Raw genomic sequence first — 19,124 nt, forward strand, 5'->3', positions numbered from 1 at the left:
AAAAAATTTTAGCAATAGCTATGTAAACACTGAATCGAAAATACCTCTGGTTTTAAAGGCAAAATGGTAACACCAGTCATAGTCCATGCTTCTCACACTAGTGTTCCTAGGGACTACCTAGGGTTTAATTATTGTAGGGAATGTCAACTTGGGATCCATTGGTGGGAGACATTGCCCCAGCAGAGCTATCTAGGACCATGCTAGAGAAAGCCATGCCTGACACAATTTTCTTTTTTCTGACTCCGACAGCAAGAAACCAGGATTATCAGGGAGCAGGAACTCTAACTGCCAAAGCACTGCATATGATACATGGGCTTTTACAACAAAATGCAAGCTATCCCAAAACTAGTGATGTAAGGCATTTCTAAACAAAGGACAGTTTTCATTGCAATCTGGTAACTCAAACCAGAGCCTGCTAACATCAGATATCCCCTCCTCTGACCAGAGCTCATGCTCACATACAGAGCTGGGGGAAGGAGGAAGCAGGGGGCCATTTGGAGTGATGACATTTGTCTCTATAGGGAACCCTGCTCTCCTGGAGATGGCTGAACACTTGCCTGCCCATGGGAAGCAGTGAATGAATTCCTTGTTTGGCTCTGTGTGTGCAGCTTTTGGCCTATCTGTTAAATTGCCTTTCTTTAACTCAACCTGAGAGTTTCCTCACTTTTACTCTTCCAATTCTCTCCCCCACCCCATCCCATGGGGGAGAGAGTGAGCAGCTGCATGGGAATTAGTTACTGCCTGGCTTGAAAGCTTATATGGATCAAAACTCAGAAGTGAATCAGCTGAGAAGCTCCCCTCTCAGATCCTAAGTGCTAGAATTAAACCAAGCCTTTTGCTACAATTGTATTGCCACTCTCCTCCCCTAAACCAGCACTTTTTAGTTTTGTTTGTCACCCCTTGATATGGGTTATCCCTATGTCAACAGATTTAATTTATGTAAACTGATCACCTCCAGGAAAAGCAGTTCTTTTCAAACTCGCTGCAAGACCCAGCCTAGAGATGGCAGCATTCACCACAGCATCACCTAAACCATTGCCTGGAACTGCTGTAACAAATACAGGAAAAACAACAGTCCCACTGCTTTTGAACTTCTCTCCAGTTGTTATATGAACATGATGGGTAGTGCCCAGAACTGGTTAAAAAATCCAAATATTGAAAGAATCAAACTGGGTAAGGAAAGACTTGGGCTTTAGCCCACCCTGCAATAATAAGTTTTGAAAATAAATAGTGGGTTGGAAAACCATTTTGGTCTTGATTGTCCTCTTGGACTCATAATAAAAATTTCTCCCACAACAAAGAAGAATAAATAGAACAAAACTATTAAATCAAAACTTTTTGTACAGATCAATACACAGAAAATACAGACAAGTAGGGAATGAAAAGATTTATTTTTTAGTCTTTAGGAACTTGAAGTTTCAACCACTGTGCCATGGAAAAGAATGCTGTGCACAAAGAGCCATACCATCTACCAACTAATTTTCCAAGTTCTTCAGTTCTATCTGACAAATGACCACATCTCAGAACAGTTTTTGTGTATTCTAAAAATTGCTTGTAATGAAAACATTCTCTCAATTCCAGAGATGTAGCAATTTTGCTGCTTTAGTTGGAAATGCAAAATAGACAGTATTGAACTTGATTTGGAAAATTAATTTTTAATTATGTAAGTACCAAAGCAGCAGAGCATTTTATGGATAATCAAGCACTCATATCAATGGTTTGGGCAATCAGTCTCTTCTTTCAGCAACACAACAATCTCAAAGAAATCAGCACATTTGTCACTGGTCCTGCTTCAAGTCTTTGCCCACAAGCATTGAAGTGACGGGGTGCATAGAGGCTCTATGCTCCAGAAATGTCTTGACAGCCAGATCTCGACTCTTGTCAAAACTGTAAAGGTCCCTGTAAAAGAAGGAGTGGGGCAAGGCACCATTACAAAAATCCAGGAAAATAATACAACAGGGATTTTACCAAGGTTTTACTTTTCCCTCAAAAGCCTTGCCATCCTGGGACTAAGCTTTCTTCTATGCAAAAAAATGTCAGCAAGTGGAAAGCACCTCTGAAGATAAGCTTGTTCACAGTATACGGAGAATTCTGTATTATGCCACCTCAACATGTACAGTAAAAGCATTTCAAGTATTATACACTCCATTATACTAGAAATGCCAACAGCATGAGCTCCTGCAATTTGGAGATAACTTTTACCTGAACAATGGTCGAGTAAACTTCATCCTGCCCTGATCTGTTGCCATTTTTAAAGCCAGAGGAATAGCTTCTTCCCACTTGGACCTGATACAGAGGCGCAGCCATCTGGAGGTGAAAGAAAAAAATTGCACTTATAATTTCATTTGTGGTAGTGTGGTGGTTGGTTATGTAACAATTCTGTTTCCATAAATGCTTTGAGCACTGCTGTGTCATCATGGGAATGAGATTCTAGCTAAGCTCAACATAAAATATTTAGTGTTTGTCTAGCACATGACAAACAACAACTTTTTTGTACTACTGGAAAAAATTGCAGCCAAGTTCCTCCAAAATGGAAGATTATTTTCTGCAGCTATGTATTTTTTTTAATATTACAATAGTGTCCAGTTGCATCACTCAGATCTGAATTATACAGCACTTGTCCCATTTGACCAATGAATAAAACAACCAACTAACCAAACAAAATGTCACCAGCTACTTGCATATACTTACTTTGGATCTTGTTTCAAGAAGTAGAAACCATACAATATGTTTAAAATACTTCATTATCAGGTCATCAGGTTCCTTTGCTAGCATGCCAGATTAAAATAAAGAACAGCTTATCTGCTGTCCACTGAGTTCTTCTACTAGACTGTATTTACCCAATTCATGAATAACAGGATACCACACTGGTAAGCGTGATGCCTGCACATGCATTTACAAAACCACAACACCAAAAACCCCAAACCCAAGCCCTGCCCCAGTTCTGTAAAACAGGATGTCTTAGGCGAAGCAGGACACCTTGTTTTATGGAAACATTTAAGATTTTAAAAGTTCCCCTACTAGAACAGACCTGAATCTTATTTCAGAGTTGTTTATAGCATTGAAGTCATATACTTCCTGCATGTGCTGGACATGTGACAATGGAAGAGGTGCCTGGAAAAGGAATTGCACAGTCAGAATAAGCCAGAGGAAGGCCTACAGCCAGACAGTTCAATAATAAACAGAGTAATTCAAGAAGATTGATGCTACAAAGAAACTGAAGTCCTACCATGACAAGTATTTTATTTGTTCCTTTAATCTTTTCAGTGTATGGTAAGGGGCAAGGAATAAATATTACCTAATTCCCACATTCTGTACTATTGAAACATTCAAAACAATGTATTTTTGTTCAATTTTATTTATAGCTTATTGCTATAACATCCAATACAGACTGATTCAAGTACCTCATGGTTTTGTTTTCAGCTTTCAATCCAAAACACTTTGTATGTTGTTCATTAGCTGAAGAGCCAGACATAATAAGGGAGGCAAGGCTGAAGGCTCCAAAAACTATGCATGGTGAGGGCAGATTAATTTAGCAAAACTTAAAAGAAAAAGAATAACTTGATTTCAAAGCACAGTAGAGCTTCTGTGTCTGCTTTTGTGATACCAGAATCAAGTCATCCTAGGTGTGCATTTACCTCCAGAAGCAACAGTGTCAGGAACTCAATTAACTGATGAGACGACATTTCCTTCAGGTCTGCTGAGCTGAATGAGCCCAAATCACTTTCTTTTGCCTAAAAGAGAACAGTTACTTAATTTTTAATAGGTATTTCAAAATATAATCAGGTGTAATTTTCTGTTTAGACATCCACACTTACTGTTGAGCCATTTCACTTAAAGAAGATTTGTATCTGTGCACAATGTTACAAAAAGGGGAAGGGAAGGACTTAAGCTGCTGTCTGATGTTTGTATTCCTCACTTACTTTCTCTCCACTGATCTTTTTATCTCCACTGTCTGTTAGTTAAGTGAAAAATCAAATTCTTTTTTTACAAAAAGTAACATTCAGATGAAGAAAGTTAAAAGACAGGATGGAAGTACAGTGAAAAGCCACAGAGGTAATAAAAGGAAGGTATGCTGAATTCTCTATTTGTTGTATGACTTTCATGCTTCAAACTAGGAGAAAATTATGTGGCATTAATTAATATAATTTATGAACCAGTTTTTGATGGGAAATGCATACTAACTCCAGTATACCATAGAGAAACTACTGCTAATACAATATAATCAGTAATGTAGGGGTACCCGGGCGTTTGTTTTTAAATCAAGCCATAATATCAGGGTTTCAAAAAGAGTATTTTCCATTTAGTTACTACAAATGTATAACAAGAAGCTGGCTCTGTGCCTTGTTAAAATATGGACTGCACTTCACAGACAGAAGTCCCAGCTAATCCCCTGACTCTGCAATGAAGGTCTAGTCTAGGAAATGCAAAATCCCTGGCTGCCATACTGTTACTATAAATACACACACTCTCAACAAATGAGAGATTTCAGAAAAGAATGGCTCATGTTGTGTAACAAAAAGAATTAGCTTTTCAAGATAGAGACACTTCAGCATTCTTTAACCACTCACTTGGATCCATCTTTGGCTCAAGGCAATGCAAGCATTTGATAGTGTCATATCATACCTGCCAAATATTAAAAACAAAGGTTCACATAATGAAATAACCACAGAATAAAAGACTAAAAACATTAGCAGTGACTATTTTTACTGCTATATACACCTACATAGTACTACGGCATTTTCCAATAAAACACTTATAAGACTTTCATCCTGTTTACAAACTGCTTCGTGACTGTTAGGAAAATCACATGTAATCTGGAGAAGGAAAAGAAGAACTACAGAAGGGTGCAGCTTACGTAGGCTTCACTGGTGGCATTCCTGGAGCATGAAACCATGAGTTCCAGTCAACTTTATCAAGAATATCTACCTACAAAACAAGACAAAGCCTTATTAAATTTTAAATGTGGTTTTAGGATTTTTTTTTTTGAGAAAACAAAATCTAGTTTCAATGTTTTTATTTGTTCAATCTATTTATTTGTTTTATTTGATAACATTCCTCCATGTAGTAACACAGATTACTTCAAAACAAGGCATTCCCCTCTATGACAAGAATAAAAAAATAAAAGGCATCATAATGCAAACCCATCTTCATAAGATGCCAGATTACATCATATTAAGTTCTTGAAATAAAGAAAAGAAATATAAGGAACTGGTCTTTAAATAAGTTGTGACCTAAGCCATAATTTCACATAATTAAAAGGTTTCAAGCAATCAGTTTTAAATATTACCCAACCTTATCCTTGAAATAGGAGTACAAGAACTTCTTCCAGTCCTCTGTTACAATGCTCTTATAAGCAAACTGCATAACATAAGCCTTCAAGAAGCCAATGAAGATATCTAACAAAAAAGAAAATGTTTTAGTGTTTGAGATTAAGATGGAAAACAAAAACATATAAAAACTGACTAATGCTTACCTGGCCCTCCAAGGAGCTGTTCAAGGTAAAAAAGCAAAGCAAAGCCTTTCTCATATGGCACGGATGAATAGGCAACATCAGGATCTACTTCATCCAGATTAATGACGAGGTTAGTTACAGGATTTTTATCTCCAAGAGTATTTATCTGTGTCAAAGACACAAGAACACATATTAATCTAGGAAAACTGGCACTTCTGCATATCTGTACTAATTCTACTTATAAAGGGTACAAACCATCCAAAACTGAGACAGCTACATTTCAAAGCATTCTCCTTCTTTTTCCGGAAGTTCTGAATCTGCACAAACCTTAGATTACTAAAATTTAGAATCAACCACTCTGTGCTCCAGCTGTCTCAAGGCAATTAATTACTATCATGTCTGTCATAACCATAAGCACCTATTAGTCTGGCTATATTTATCCCCTTATTAACAAACTATTTGAACTACATCATTAAGCCTTTGAATTTAAAACCTCTGTTGACAGAAGAAGTGCCAGCAAAACTTCAGCTCTGGATATGAGCAGAACAGACCTCAGGTTGCTCAGGGAACTAGTAAGACATCACAGACTAGAAATCTGAAAACTAAAATTTGACTGTGCTACCAAAACATAAAACTAAACAACCCTCTAGGACAGTAAGAAATCAGTTGCTTGCATGAGGCATTGGAAATTCTGATTTTCATGGTTGCAGATAATTTTGATAAACTTTCAGCTGCTTACCAGTATGCTAAGAGGTAATACTGCAATTTAGCCATATCCAGAACAACCAGAAGATGCTGTAAAGATGTTCATCTTTACAGAAATCTTAAAACAGTTCAAAAAGCTTTATCTAATCAGAGTATATTAAGCTATTACCTTGGGTAGCAATCAAACACCTTGGAATTGAAGTTGTTCATCCTCTAATAAGAAATCATTAGGAAAGCTGACTAGACAAATTTTATTTGTGGGAAACACGTATAGTAACTTTAAAACTCTTTACCGTATTTTGCAGTTCTCGCCAACCTCCGAGGGCCTGAAAGTGCCTGAACTGCTCACCAAACAACCGACCACCAATCCTGCGCTCCAGGTACACAGTATGACCCTCATTCAGCCTGCAAAGACATTGATGGAATCAGCACTGGTAGGATGGCAAAATGCATTTAGTCAGTCTCTTTAGAGATTAAAATATGATTTGCGTTGCATTGAACATCATACCCACCAAAAATGCTCCCATGTTTTGTTGGTCACCAAGTTTCCTGTCCAGCTATGAGAGATTTCATGTGCAATAACCTAAAACATAAAAACAGACCCACCATTTAGACTCCTCTGGAAAAGTACAACAAATCCCAACAGAAAGAAGAAAATGTTGATGGGATGTCATTCACTATGTTATGTTCACAAAGTCAGTTAGCATTCACAGTTCTGCAGACCTATCCGTATAAGTTTGAACCAGAGGTCCAACACTACCCGAGCTGACAGAAACAATTTTCAATGTCCAGCCTGCAAGCCATAGAGCCAAACTGATCAAAAAAAAGAAAAAAATACCTCTGGCAGCTTGGTGTAGGTAACTTGTTTATGAAATCACATTTCAGAATACAGAATACCAAGTGATGGACTAGTACTGCTTTTCCACCTAAGCAACTTCCGCAGTGCATGATGCATGATACAATAAAAAGCATCCATGTCAAACATTTAAGTATTCTTGATTTAAGACAATCGTTTGGTTTTTTTTTTAAGTTTAGCAGTACATCAGTCTAGTAAAAAGACACAGGCAATAAAATTGCATTCAGAGTATTCAATTTTGCAGAACAAAAAAGGATTTACTCAAATTGTACTCATTATTTCCACTCTGAGGGAATTTGTATATAATATGAATTCTAGTGCGCAGACACACAGAGGGAGAAGTTACCTCCTAACAATTTTAATGAGGCCAATTCAGTAATGATTTTTAAACGTATCTATACACAGGTGTTGTGGTTTAACAGGATGGGAAAAGTTATGGAGCAGCAAACGTCAGTCAGCCCCCTGTATACAGGCACCCATGTTATTTCCATCTGTCCATTATACAAAATAGATATGTCTCCAGCTTAACAGAGTTTACTTAAAAGTAACACTCACTTTTGTAAGAGTTCTTGAGTTACTGCCTTAACTTTTAATTTCCCCAATGAAAAGAGAACAAGCTTTCACATATTTTATTATAAAGGAATTCAGATACAACTTCAAGTTTTGTTCCACTTGAAGAGATGAACCTATTTTTGACTTACGTTTGATAGAGATTGATCACCTGCCTAAAAAGAAGAAGTAAAAACAAGTTAGTTGTTAGGTTCAAGTCAACCTCAAAATAGATCACTTAATGCACTTTCTTGTATGATCCCTAACTCCAAAGGAGGCAGGAACATTTACAGGTCTTTGTAGGAAGAAGACTAATCCAATTTGTGCATTAATATCCATCACCTAATTGATAAGCAAGCCCCAAGGAAAAGCTGACTTTTATCACTGCTATACTTACCAGTAGTGTTGGAGTTACAAAAGTAAGACAAGGATTCTCCATACCACCATAAGGAAAAGAAGGTGGCAAGACTAACAAATCATACTGTCCCCACACATAAGGGCCTGCCAAATCTTCTGCTGCTTTCAGCATAGCTTCAGCCTGAAACAAGAGTTCACATTAGTGTCTAAGATGATTTCTGACTACAAACACTGAATAAATATTAAGCTATTGATCCCATATTTCATTCTCTTTCACCTTGACAAGTCCCACATGTAAAACAAGTATGGGACCGTATCAATATGTATTTTCAGTACTAAGTTTGTACTGCAATAGAATAGCAGCATTTTGTGGGATGGGAGGAAGAGAGGAGAACTAAAGATGAACAAAACAGTGAAGTGTAGTCTGTTTCTTTTCCAATGGTATGTGAAATAGTTATCTTACAACATTGCTTTTTGCTGTTAGTTACTCACCTCAGAAAATTCATAGGCTGATTTATCCACTAGTTCCTTTTCAGCCCACACCAGTGTCCTTGGGCCAATCTTTCTGTTGAAAGTATAAAAATAAATGACAGTAAGACAGTACGAACCAGAAGTAATTCTATGGGAAACTAATACAGACAGCACATGTGGAACTCTGCTCTTAAGTAACCCACGTCACAGAGGAAAATCATTAGAGAACCTTTGTCTGCTTTTCCTCTCCATTGCTGAGGCAAAGCCTTAGAAAACAAAACAACATGCATGCATTGTTGAGCACAAAAGAACAAGAAAACCTTTTACAGATTTTTAAATGCTATCAAGCCCTACTATAAAAGCATTATTGTGGCCTAGATTAACAGAACCTTGTGCCAATGAGAAATGAAGCTGAAGCAATACTTTTCGGCCTTTCGTACATGACAAGGCTTATCTGTTACCTAAGAAAGATCTATTCCCTGTGCTAAATTGTAACCACTGAGTGCTTTTCCAGGTCCAAACTCTTTATGCTGTTTCTCCAATTAACAAAATTTAAAAAATTATTCAAGAGCAAATCAAGATACATGCAGTTTGATACAAATAAACAGGTTAATTGAACCTCTAAGACCCTTTAAAATTAGAAATAAGACCAAGAGAAAAAAAATTTTAAAACTCTGTAGATTTATTATGGTTATTAATATTTATACATTGTACAGATTCACTCACCTACTTTCTAAAGCTCCAACCACTAAAGCAAACAAGTAGCAAGGTATGGGAACCTAGTGGAGAACATGAGAAAAATAAAGAAATCTTATTTTTAATGTCAGTTATCAGACTACTGACTCAGAGAACAAAGGTATGTAAATAAAGACACTTTCCTCTATAGTTTCCTGCCTTACAGGCAGGCACTGTTTTTTCAAAATATTGTTCCTTCTCTCCAAATGATACTCCTTTATCTGCAGGATGTACTTGCTTCACAGATGTTTCAGGCAAAACCCACAAAACTGTAAATATCATCTCTGTTTGAAAAAATCTGCATACAAAATTCCTGCTGGTTTGATTTCTCTTCAAAAGAAAGTCAGTTTTCCATATTGATTTCAGTTCCACTAGATTTTATGGAAGGAGAAGTTAAGAGATACTGCTCAGATAAAGGGCAGTTTTATCACACAAAGATGCAGGAAGAGCTTTAATGAAGTAAACAAGAATATTTATGGGTATAGAAACATTAAAGACAAAAGATTCAGGAAACATAAAAATGTATATATTTGATTTCCATGTTTGGAATTAAAATAAACTCTAAATACTTGTTATTTTAATGAAAAAGCTCATAACCGAAGTATCTTTATAGAGAACTACTTTCTCCAAGTGCTCTGGAAAGAAAAGGGGATAGTACAGCCACCCCTGTAAAAGTTCCACTTTATCTGACTAAACAATGTTAAGTAAGAAAGACTTTAAATCATAATCAGTTGCAGACAAAATTTCAGAAAATTTTATTCCACCATTATCCACAAACCATTTAAATATTGCTTATTAAAATACCCATATCATCATGTGTGTTTTAATTTTACCTATTAACCCACAGAACACATTCCTGAAAAGACCAAACTCCACTGACTTACGTTATAGATGAGTTATTAAAAGACTATCAATACAGCCCCACATTTTGATGTCCAAATTGCTATTTCGACATTTTGAAATTCAAATGTCAGTGACTGTTGGGCTGTAAACTTGTTTTTACAGAGGTTGCTCTCCACTGCCTTTCTTTCCAGTCTGGCTGTGCAGGACCAGAGAAAGCAGTTTTGGGTAAGCGCATATACATATCCAAGAGCTTGATGCATTTGCCTCTTTCATCTAAGGAAACCAACACCTCTTCTAACTAATCACTGTCATGGTCTGGTACATCAGACGATGGTGTGTGTTCATATTCATGCATTTGTCTTTCTTCATTTATGTGTTTTCTGCTTAATGCATTATTTTTTAAAGAAAAACATGTCTTTTCTAAAAATCCCAGTGGTTTTCTATATCAGAAAATGTAGTATAACTTCAATTACCCTAAATGTTATTTCTAGTCGAGGTCCACCATGCTTATCAACAGAGTATTTCTAGATAACATTCAGCTCTGGATTACACACAACATAGAAGTCTCCTGTACTAGACTGAGAGTGGCCAATGTTTTGGCTCCACAGAGAGGGCAGACCGCTGCCTACTGATAGCTCCCAGTTTTTTCCCCTCTCTCAGGTTTCCCACAGCAGCCAAATCAAACTGTAGAGCTGCTGCAAGTCAGAGTTAAGTTCCCCTCCTCTCATCCAATCATATCATCCCATCCCTCTGAGCAGTCGTTCAGTCTCAACAGCCCAGATCTCATGTTAATTTTATCTGCTTGTTCAGCAAAATGAACTGGGCTCACCACAAGAGCCCATAAACACCAGAACTGTAACCCAAAAATCTGCAAGAACAAAATGCCAGAAGAGTAAACCAAGACTGCTGCTTTATGAGCAGTGGAATCATTACAACAATTGTACCACTTATTAAAACTTTCAGAGAATAGTAGTCTTTAATTGGCTGGAGACATTTTCCATAGAAACCCATGTTGTCACATTTCAAAAAAAAAATTGAAAATCTGCTGTCATAATTTGCCTAACTTCAAGCTAAAAATTGGTTGTGACGCTGAGTTTTGCTGCTTAGATCTTAGTGAGCTTAAAATTTGCAGGGTCTGTTTTCCAAAACTTGCTCCCATATTATTTGCATTTGCGCTATTGTCCAAGAATCAGTGCAAACAGAAAGGGTTTTGACAGGACTAGTTCTGAGTATTGAAACGTTTTCAAAACTCAAATTTGGCTTTCCTGGGAATGCCAAAAAAGACCAGTAAACACCACCAGCACTTACTGGTCGTCTTCTCAGAGCTGGGGTTCTAGAGTGGCAAAGACCCCTCATGAGTCACATGGTTTACAGGGGACATCAAAAGCACACCTGAGGCAGCTGTGAGGTCAGGAAGGAGACCTGTGCAGCTGTTTCCCAGCCCACAGCACTTACGTTCTGGCTGAAGCGGTAAATCTTGCGAGCGCTGTCCTCCGGGTCAGGCTCCTCCCCGTCGCGGTTAGCGCTCATCAGAGCCACCAGCTCCCTCGGGACCGATATCTGAAAGGGCACCCAACATTACAATCCATACTACCAGCAGGTGATAACAAAGAGTAGCCCAGATTTGTTCTGTTGTTAGGTCAGCTCTGTCAAGTAGAATACAAGACATATGAAAAATATTGTCTTGAAGACTGGCAATATTGAATTAATCAGAGGAGTACCTCCAACAGAAGTCAAAAGGCTCACTTTCTTCAGACAACTGAATTGTAATGTCACAGGGCACATCTTGTTTTAAGCTTCCTTAAAACTATTTACAACAGAACTGCAAATATCCCCTAACTATATACCAGAATATATTACTTAAGGTACACATGAGAGCCATTTCAAGTATTTTTTACTTTACAGCACTCTTTGCTGTCTTACTGTCAGCTTTTCCTGATTTTACAGCATATTTCTTTCTAACTATTGCATTTTTATTTCCTTTTGGAAATAGATACATATCAATGACTAAAGAGTTGATATATAGAAAAAGGAAATTGCAAAGTTAGAGAACTGCCACAGGGAAGATCAGCAGTTCTTTCCTCCAACATTAAGCTTAAAGTCAATAATCTGTTTTTATACTAAGCCACATACTGACAGCTACCAAAACACCCTGGCCAATATAAATTCACCCATTGCAGCAATTGTCTTTAGTTAAGACACATGACTAGGTTCATCTACCTCTGCATAGTAGGTTAGTTTCACAGCAGGTGTGTCTTGGCATGGAAAAATGGCTCTGCAGTGGGTAGCCTAGAGAGGGAGAAAGGAAAAGAAAAAAGATAAAACAAAATTCTAATGCAGAGGACTAGAAATAAATCAATTAATATGCTACAGTGGAAGTCTATACAGCTCCTCCAGAGAATTCATTATCTAAAAACCAATACTTCTACCACTTAAAAGGAACATTAGCAGGTAAGGCAGATCAGTAGACACATGTATTGGTTGTGAAAGACTGTATGTTCTTCAGCAAGAATACTGGAGTGGGTAAAGCAGTTCTAGAACAACTACCAAACTACAAACATATAAAATCTCAGCAATGCCCTGACATTAACTGTTGGCATTTAGGACCTTTGACACACACAACTGAAAGTTACAGACTAATGTTTCTTCCCTTTCTAGCCTTCCTTTCCAGTTCTTCAGAAACCAAGGGAAGTTACAGTGGTATGGCAACAAATTTGGAAAAAATGAACTCCACCTGGCACTGGCTGAAGAGAAATGGGTGTTTCTTTCCAGAGGTTTGCTCTGGAGTTAACCACTGGAGAGCTGAAGACTGTGGAGAGCTTTCAAAAGAGATTTCAACAATTGCTTCTTGTCCCCTGTAAAATAAAGAACACAGACTGTTTTGACACAAATCCTGATCACGCTGAAATTCCTCTGCAAAGATGTCTGGAAAATAGGTCTGCAGCACTGTCTCAAAAGCATTAAAAACAAGAACAAGCATCATATTAAAAGCAATTATTCCCTTTCAATTACGATATTAAAAAATGGCTGGTTTATTTCAATTTTTACATCCCAAGGTACTTTTATTATTGTTTTTACTAACAAGAAACTTCTCCTCTCCTCTCTTCAAAGAGCACACTGACCTTTTCTTTGAACTATTTGGGCCAGCTACATGTATATAGTTTTGTCACAGCTAAATAACCTTGTATATGTAAGTATAAAAACCCCTCTGCAATACACAAACAAAAAAATGCAAAACTGTACATAAGAAAACACATGACTGAATAACATAGAATAAGTATTTTGTAGATAAAAAAAATAGATTTTGCATCTGATGTTAATGTTCTGCAAGTATTATTCTTAAGAAAAAAAAATACCCTGAAAATTATCAGTAATTACAGAAAATTCCTATTAACGGTAGGGGTTAACAAGAAAAATAAATAATGTTCAGATTTTATTCAGGGTTTCAGAATTTGTGTCAAGTAAAAACTAGCAGTTATGTGTAAGACAAGTATCAGTTTGCTAACAAGAGAACACACATAAACCTGACACATTCATACTCTCATTTATTAAAAACATATCTTAACCATCACTGACACCAAATGCACATAGACGTACTTGCTTCTGTTCTCAAAAAGTTCCAGATTATACATGCAACTATGGGAATAAACAATCCAACCACAAATCAGAACAAACTTCAGCTAATCAGAGGAGTTGGACACTAGATAAGTAGACCAGGTGTACACCTCTGGTTTATAACCAGTATTCCAAAGTGCGTATTAGACAAGCAAAGAGAAAATAACTGGTATTTCTGTAAGGCACATTGCTTTCTGAACAATCAGACTTTCACTTGTAACTCCCACCCTTTCCTATTGCTGTTTTGTTGATAGTCTCACACAAGATTATGAATTCTTATGGTCACAACTCATACCTCCCTCTTTTTTTTTCTTACCAGGAAATTTAGCTTATTTAAAAAAAAAAAAAAAAAAAAAAAAAAAAAAAAAAAAAAAAAAAAGCTGAAAGTCAAACAAAGGAAACAGGCCTGTGTTTCTGATGTGGCCTGTTTGCTCAAGTATTTAATTTGTCCAATTTCATAAAAGACCAGAAGTGTTCCTCCAGAGACAGCTATTTTATAACATTCCTTTCTCTTCCTCATTATTTGTGTTTTTTAATTGCACTAATTCAGAGTACAACATTTAAAAAAAAAAAAAAAGCTTGGAAACCAGACTAAACTGAAAGTTTTCAGAGGCAGCAACAAGTTCTAAAAATCAAAGAAGTAAGAAGCAACTTAACATTCAATTGTATTCAAACAAGGGAACTGCCTTATGCAATCACAGCTTTCAGCTTTGGCACCATGGAGGACTGAGATACCACTGAGTTACAACATACAAAGCAAACTGCCCAAAACCACGATGTAATTTGGCAACACGTTTTTAATTCATGCACCTTAAGAGATGGACCATGCTTAGTTCACTCTCAGTCATGCTACTGAAACTCAGGTTCCAGTTTTCAGGGACTTGGATTTAGTGTAGTCAACAAAAATAAAGCTTTGATTACTTGAAAACATGCTTATATCTAATCACAGTGGTAACCTGAAGTTCTAGAGAAATGCAGAATCAGCCCTTGTATAAAAGAAGATCCAACATGGGCTGAAGCTCCATGTGCTCTACACTGTAACAATTCTGAACCAAGTGGTTAAAGCAGAAACATTATTACTGATAAGAAGCACTGGAAAAATTGTGATACATTACACATCATTTTGCTACTCAGTTTAGCAGGTAATTTTGTACATGATACAAGGTCTGGGGACAGGTACAAACACTCCCAAAGTTTTGACTAATGAAAGCCAAACATGACATTAATCGACAAGATCATACCAAACGAATGCAATACCCTAATTCTAATTTGTAAGTCCCTTTGCAAGCTTTACTCAACAACTCTACAGGCAGACAAGCACCTTATACAATGCATTTTGAGAATCTCCTAAAGGAACAGGCAAAAGTATGTACCTTCTTAGTTCATTTGGAAATGTGATTTCTAGGGGGGTCCCCTTGAAACTGTGCTTTTCTCCAAAAGCAAATTGTGCATCCTGTCCATTGACAGTCACTTTAAACACCTTTACATCTCTTGTATCCAGGACCTGTGATAAAGAACATATTGCATACCAGTTAAACAGTGTAATAATAAATGCAGCACCATGAAATCTTAAACGCAAAGTCCCTCTGAAGGAAAAAGTATTTTCTAAGTAAAACCAGAAAAGCTGACTAACTGTGTTGACCACCGGGAACCAGCATTTTAAGAGAGCAGCACTGAAATGGGAAAGCTGGAGGGGAAAGAGGAAGAAAACCAACTTCTAACCATTGAAGCGAATTTATTAAGAAAAACTACAGAGGTAACAACTCCACAGTACTGCTATGAAGTCAGGAGAACGGTATAATAGCCCTGCTAAGGCTTCCATCCTGAAACACACCACTGCAAATCCAGTCCTTCATGCAATGGAAGGTCAATTAAATAGCGCATTTACTCATTCTTAGCACAAGTGAGTCATTACTCTTTATTACTAACAGGACTTCGCCTTTTTCCTAAAAAAATAAGAGCCAACCACAAAAGAATTTAATGTAGTCAGCATGAGAAAAGCCCACAACCCCCCAACTTCGGATATAATGCGAAGCTTAAGAGGTTGATATGTCTATTTGCAGAGATAACAGAGAAAGAAGCTGACATAATGAAACACACAGGTGAAAAAGCCCTACATCGAGATTTCCAGTTATTTATTCCCATTTTTTTCGGCAGCATGCTCTTCGCCTTTTAAAGGGAAGAGACACTCCTGCCCTTCCCTTGCGCACCGCGGCGGCTCTGGGCGGCTAAGCGGGCACCGGGGGCTGCGAGGCGCTCTCAGGCTGCAACCGAGGAGCAGGCAGGGGCGGCGGGTCCGCGGAGGGCCAAGCGGCGGCAAGGAAGGAAGGAAGGAAGGACGGACCGGGACGACGGCCGAGGGGAAGATGTGGGAGAGGGAAGGCGGCAGGGGCGCGGGCTCCGGGCTGGCCGCTGGCGGTCCGCGGGGTCCCCTCGCGCCCCCCGCCCTCAGCCCCCGTCCCCGCAGTTACCAGGCAGCGCAGCGCCTCGCGCTCCGCGCGCGCGGTGAGGGCGGCCGTGCCCCGCAGCGCCCGCGCGCCGAAGTCCGCGCGGCAGCGCAGGTGGAGGTGCCGCGTGAGGCAGCACGAGGGAGAGGCGAACGAGCTCGGATCCGCCATGGCTCACGCGCCGTCTACCCGCCCTGCCCGACCGTGCCACCGCGGGCAGCACACAGCCAGCCGCGGAGAGGGCAGGGGAGGCCCCTGGGAGGTGTAGTGCCGCCCCCCGAGCGGAGAGGGCGGGGAAACGGCGCCAGAACTACAGAACCCACAGTGCATTGCGAGAGAGGAGGGGCTGGTGAGCTGGGAAACATGATTGGCCCAAATTAGCCCTCGCCAGGTTGCCAGCCATCAAATAGAATGTGGGCTATGCTGAGGAAGTGGTTATCGTACAGTTCCTCGTTAGTATAGTGGTAAGTATCCCCGCCTGTCACGCGGGAGACCGGGGTTCGATTCCCCGACGGGGAGGTACGATCTTTTTATGTTTTTTCCTAGCTGCCTTTACCCTGGAGGCAAAATCAATTTTTTTGGGAAATCAAAGCTGTTCCCAGACAGCCGTTGGAAAGGCGTTGCGACTCTGAAACAGGAAGAACAGAGCAAAACCCATCCGAGTCTGGCTGCCTAGGGCTGGGGTTAGCTGCTGCGTCTCACAAGATCAGCTGCAGAACTGGGAGCAGGCACAGGGAAAGTGTTTTCATGCTTTAATGGTTCAAACAGCTCAACAAAGGGGTTAAACCTTTCAAAAACATTCACCCTTTTTCTTAAACCGGGATGGGAAAATCCTAACCCAGCTTTACCTGAGTCAGAAGCGATGGGAAAGGGGACAGGTCAAAGAGGCACAGAAGAGGGAAGGTGGAAGGTCAGAGGCCATGTCTTGGCTTGCTGACATTTTTGTTCTCCAAGTGAGAACTTCAGACATCGGAAAGCCTCGAGGCTTCACTGGATCCTGGCCGGAGCCTGTATGTGCACTAACTAAGAGAAGGTTGCGGAACAGCTGTGAGACTCCAGCATCCTTGTTTGCCTTTGCTTAGTATCACTGAAAATGCTTTTTTAGGCACCCCCTCTTTTTTAATCCTTTTTCCACAAATTTGTGTATTTACTCATTACACAGTTCAGCACAAAGATACTAAAAGAGATCTCCTCCTGTGACCTGGGAGGTCAGCAGATGCTGAGCAGTAAATATGATCACCCAAATTTCTCTTTTTCCAAGTCAGCTCCATGGCCAATTGCACATAAAAGCACTAAGGAATTAGGAGCCAAAGCAAAAGACCAAGACACCTAGCTGTGAGGGATGCAGGATACATGGGCCTGGTGTTCAGAGCAGGAGGCTGGTGAGCCCTGCTCTGGCCCTGACTTTGTGCATTCAGACAGTTTCAGTAAAACTAATTTGGTGCCCTGAACTGCACTCTGAAAGCAAGTAGTTCTGTATCATGAGCAACCTTGCATCAGCCACCCAAGCACCAGCAAGCACTCAAGTGAGAATATACGCAAGAGATTTTCTGTGTTGTAAGAGCTAAGAGTCAACTTGGAAGAAAAGTTTGGCAACAGAGGGCCACTACTCTTAACACAGTATTGCTGGAAACCATGGACATGTAATGGCAAATGCAGAATCTAACCCCTGTCACCCTAAGAAATAGGCTTCTGAAGCGGCACACCTTCAGCCCAAGTGTGCACAGCCAGGGGAGCAGCACAGCAGGAGCTGTGGGGAGCTGAGGGCACAGAGGAATGCTAGGCTTGATGTACTGTGCAAGACCAAGAGATGGTTTGGATGTGCTTATCCACTGATGGCAAAGCCCATGGGCCTCTCAAGGGCATCCCACTGCCCTAGCCGTCCCATCTCAGTTGTGAATCTGAGATGGCAATTTGAGAAGCACATGAAGAAGAGGGGATGTGAACACCATCCATAGTGACACCCTGGAGCTTTATATAAACACCTAGACTGGAGCCACATACCCAGTCAAACTAGGTCAGGACAGAGAAGGAATTTCAGTGAGTCTGTATTATAGAAGGGAGTAGAAAAATAACCATAACATTTTTCCTTTCGTGATTTCTGAATTTCCTGCCAATCTCACTTCTCTTTCTCAAAACCCACATATATATGTCATCAGAAAATCAACGGAACTTATTTTGCTTAGTAGGCAGTTTATTTCAAAACAGAGGCCAGACCATAAAATAAGATGCAAGAACCATTTAGTAGTTCATGCGTGTTGGCATCCAGTCAGGCAATTTAAGCTGTCATAAAACAATAAGGGATAAGAAAAGCAATTAATTCAAAACAGAACTCTGCTGACAGTGTTTTTAGTCATAAAAAAAGAGTCCTGTAAGCAATTTCATACCTGCTTAGTCGTGGTTCTTGTTTTCAGATTTCGCTTTCACAGTGCTCAAGCCACTACCCAAGAGGCAAAGTTTTGCTGTAAACATACAGATTCTAAAGTCCCAGAAAGGCATTCTCTTTGGTGCATGGGCAAAGGTGAAAGGAAGAGGAACAAGGAGCTCAGGGCACTGAGCAGGGTTTTACAAGATCAGTCTCTCTCCACCTGCAGGGTACTTTGTTCTCACCTAAGTCATCCAGGTCAGCTCAACCCCTTTCTCTTCTCCTGTGTTACCAAATCCTTCCCACACACACCATGGTGCTGTTGTTCCCCAGCTGGCAATGTGGAGTCAGGACAGCTGGAATGCCCGTGAGCCCAGACACAGCTCCCCACGTGTTTCAGACCTTCCTGAGAATTCTAATGCAGTTCAGGATGGCTCCCTCATGGGCAAAGTCCACAGGAGGCACAAGGTGAGGGATCACTTGGCTGGGAGGCTTCCACAGTTGTTTGCAGAAGCTCAATTTGAGTGAGCACTAATGAAATCTGGAGGAGCAAACAATTCAGTATTGATAGTAGAATTCTTGCCCAGGTTTCTTTTTCAAATGCCTCTTTAATTATCCACACACAGCTTTAGCTTTCATGTCTTTTGATGCTTCTAGTCCTCCCACTTAGCTTGCCATCATGTGTGTGTTTTATTACTGGCAATTTATCACAAGCTCATGGAGAGC

The 19,124-nt window shown here is 39.6% G+C and overlaps 1 protein-coding gene and 1 non-coding gene across 2 annotated transcripts; one reads left to right on the forward strand and one right to left on the reverse strand.

Moving 5' to 3' along the window:
• Nucleotides 1-1,372: 1,372 nt before the first annotated feature.
• LTA4H (leukotriene A4 hydrolase) lies at nucleotides 1,373-16,281 on the reverse strand. The gene is made up of 19 exons (XM_066183411.1): nucleotides 16,058-16,281; nucleotides 14,960-15,090; nucleotides 12,706-12,826; nucleotides 12,192-12,260; nucleotides 11,427-11,531; nucleotides 9,120-9,172; nucleotides 8,415-8,487; nucleotides 7,963-8,103; nucleotides 7,718-7,741; nucleotides 6,673-6,743; nucleotides 6,454-6,565; nucleotides 5,477-5,621; nucleotides 5,296-5,399; nucleotides 4,859-4,929; nucleotides 4,572-4,626; nucleotides 3,639-3,734; nucleotides 3,032-3,114; nucleotides 2,203-2,307; nucleotides 1,373-1,899 (listed from the first exon to the last, which is right to left on the reverse strand). The coding sequence occupies exons 1-19, from the start codon at nucleotides 16,202-16,204 to the stop codon at nucleotides 1,779-1,781; spliced, it is 1,827 nt and encodes a 608-aa protein (XP_066039508.1). The 5' UTR covers nucleotides 16,205-16,281; the 3' UTR covers nucleotides 1,373-1,778.
• Nucleotides 16,282-16,480: 199 nt separating this feature from the next.
• On the forward strand, nucleotides 16,481-16,552 carry TRNAD-GUC (transfer RNA aspartic acid (anticodon GUC)). The gene has a single exon. It is a non-coding gene; the product is annotated as a tRNA-Asp (tRNA).
• The last annotated feature ends 2,572 nt before the right edge of the window (nucleotides 16,553-19,124 follow it).

This window comes from Chamaea fasciata, unplaced genomic scaffold (genome assembly GCF_029207755.1).
Source record: "Chamaea fasciata isolate MVZ Bird 193981 ecotype frontalis unplaced genomic scaffold, bChaFas1.0.hap1 SCAF_5, whole genome shotgun sequence".
Lineage (NCBI taxonomy): Eukaryota > Metazoa > Chordata > Aves > Passeriformes > Sylviidae > Chamaea > Chamaea fasciata.

Excerpts from the sequence above, each read along its gene's own strand:
- LTA4H (XM_066183411.1), bottom strand. The coding sequence starts at position 16,204 with ATGGCGGATCCGAGCTCGTTCGCCTCTCCCTCGTGCTGCCTCACGCGG. Across the intron at positions 12,261-12,705 it reads TTCTCTTCAGCCAGTGCCAG|GCTACCCACTGCAGAGCCAT; the intron begins GTGGAGTTCATT and ends CTCCCTCTCTAG. Across the intron at positions 6,566-6,672 it reads AAAACATGGGAGCATTTTTG|GCTGAATGAGGGTCATACTG; the intron begins GTGGGTATGATG and ends ATGTCTTTGCAG.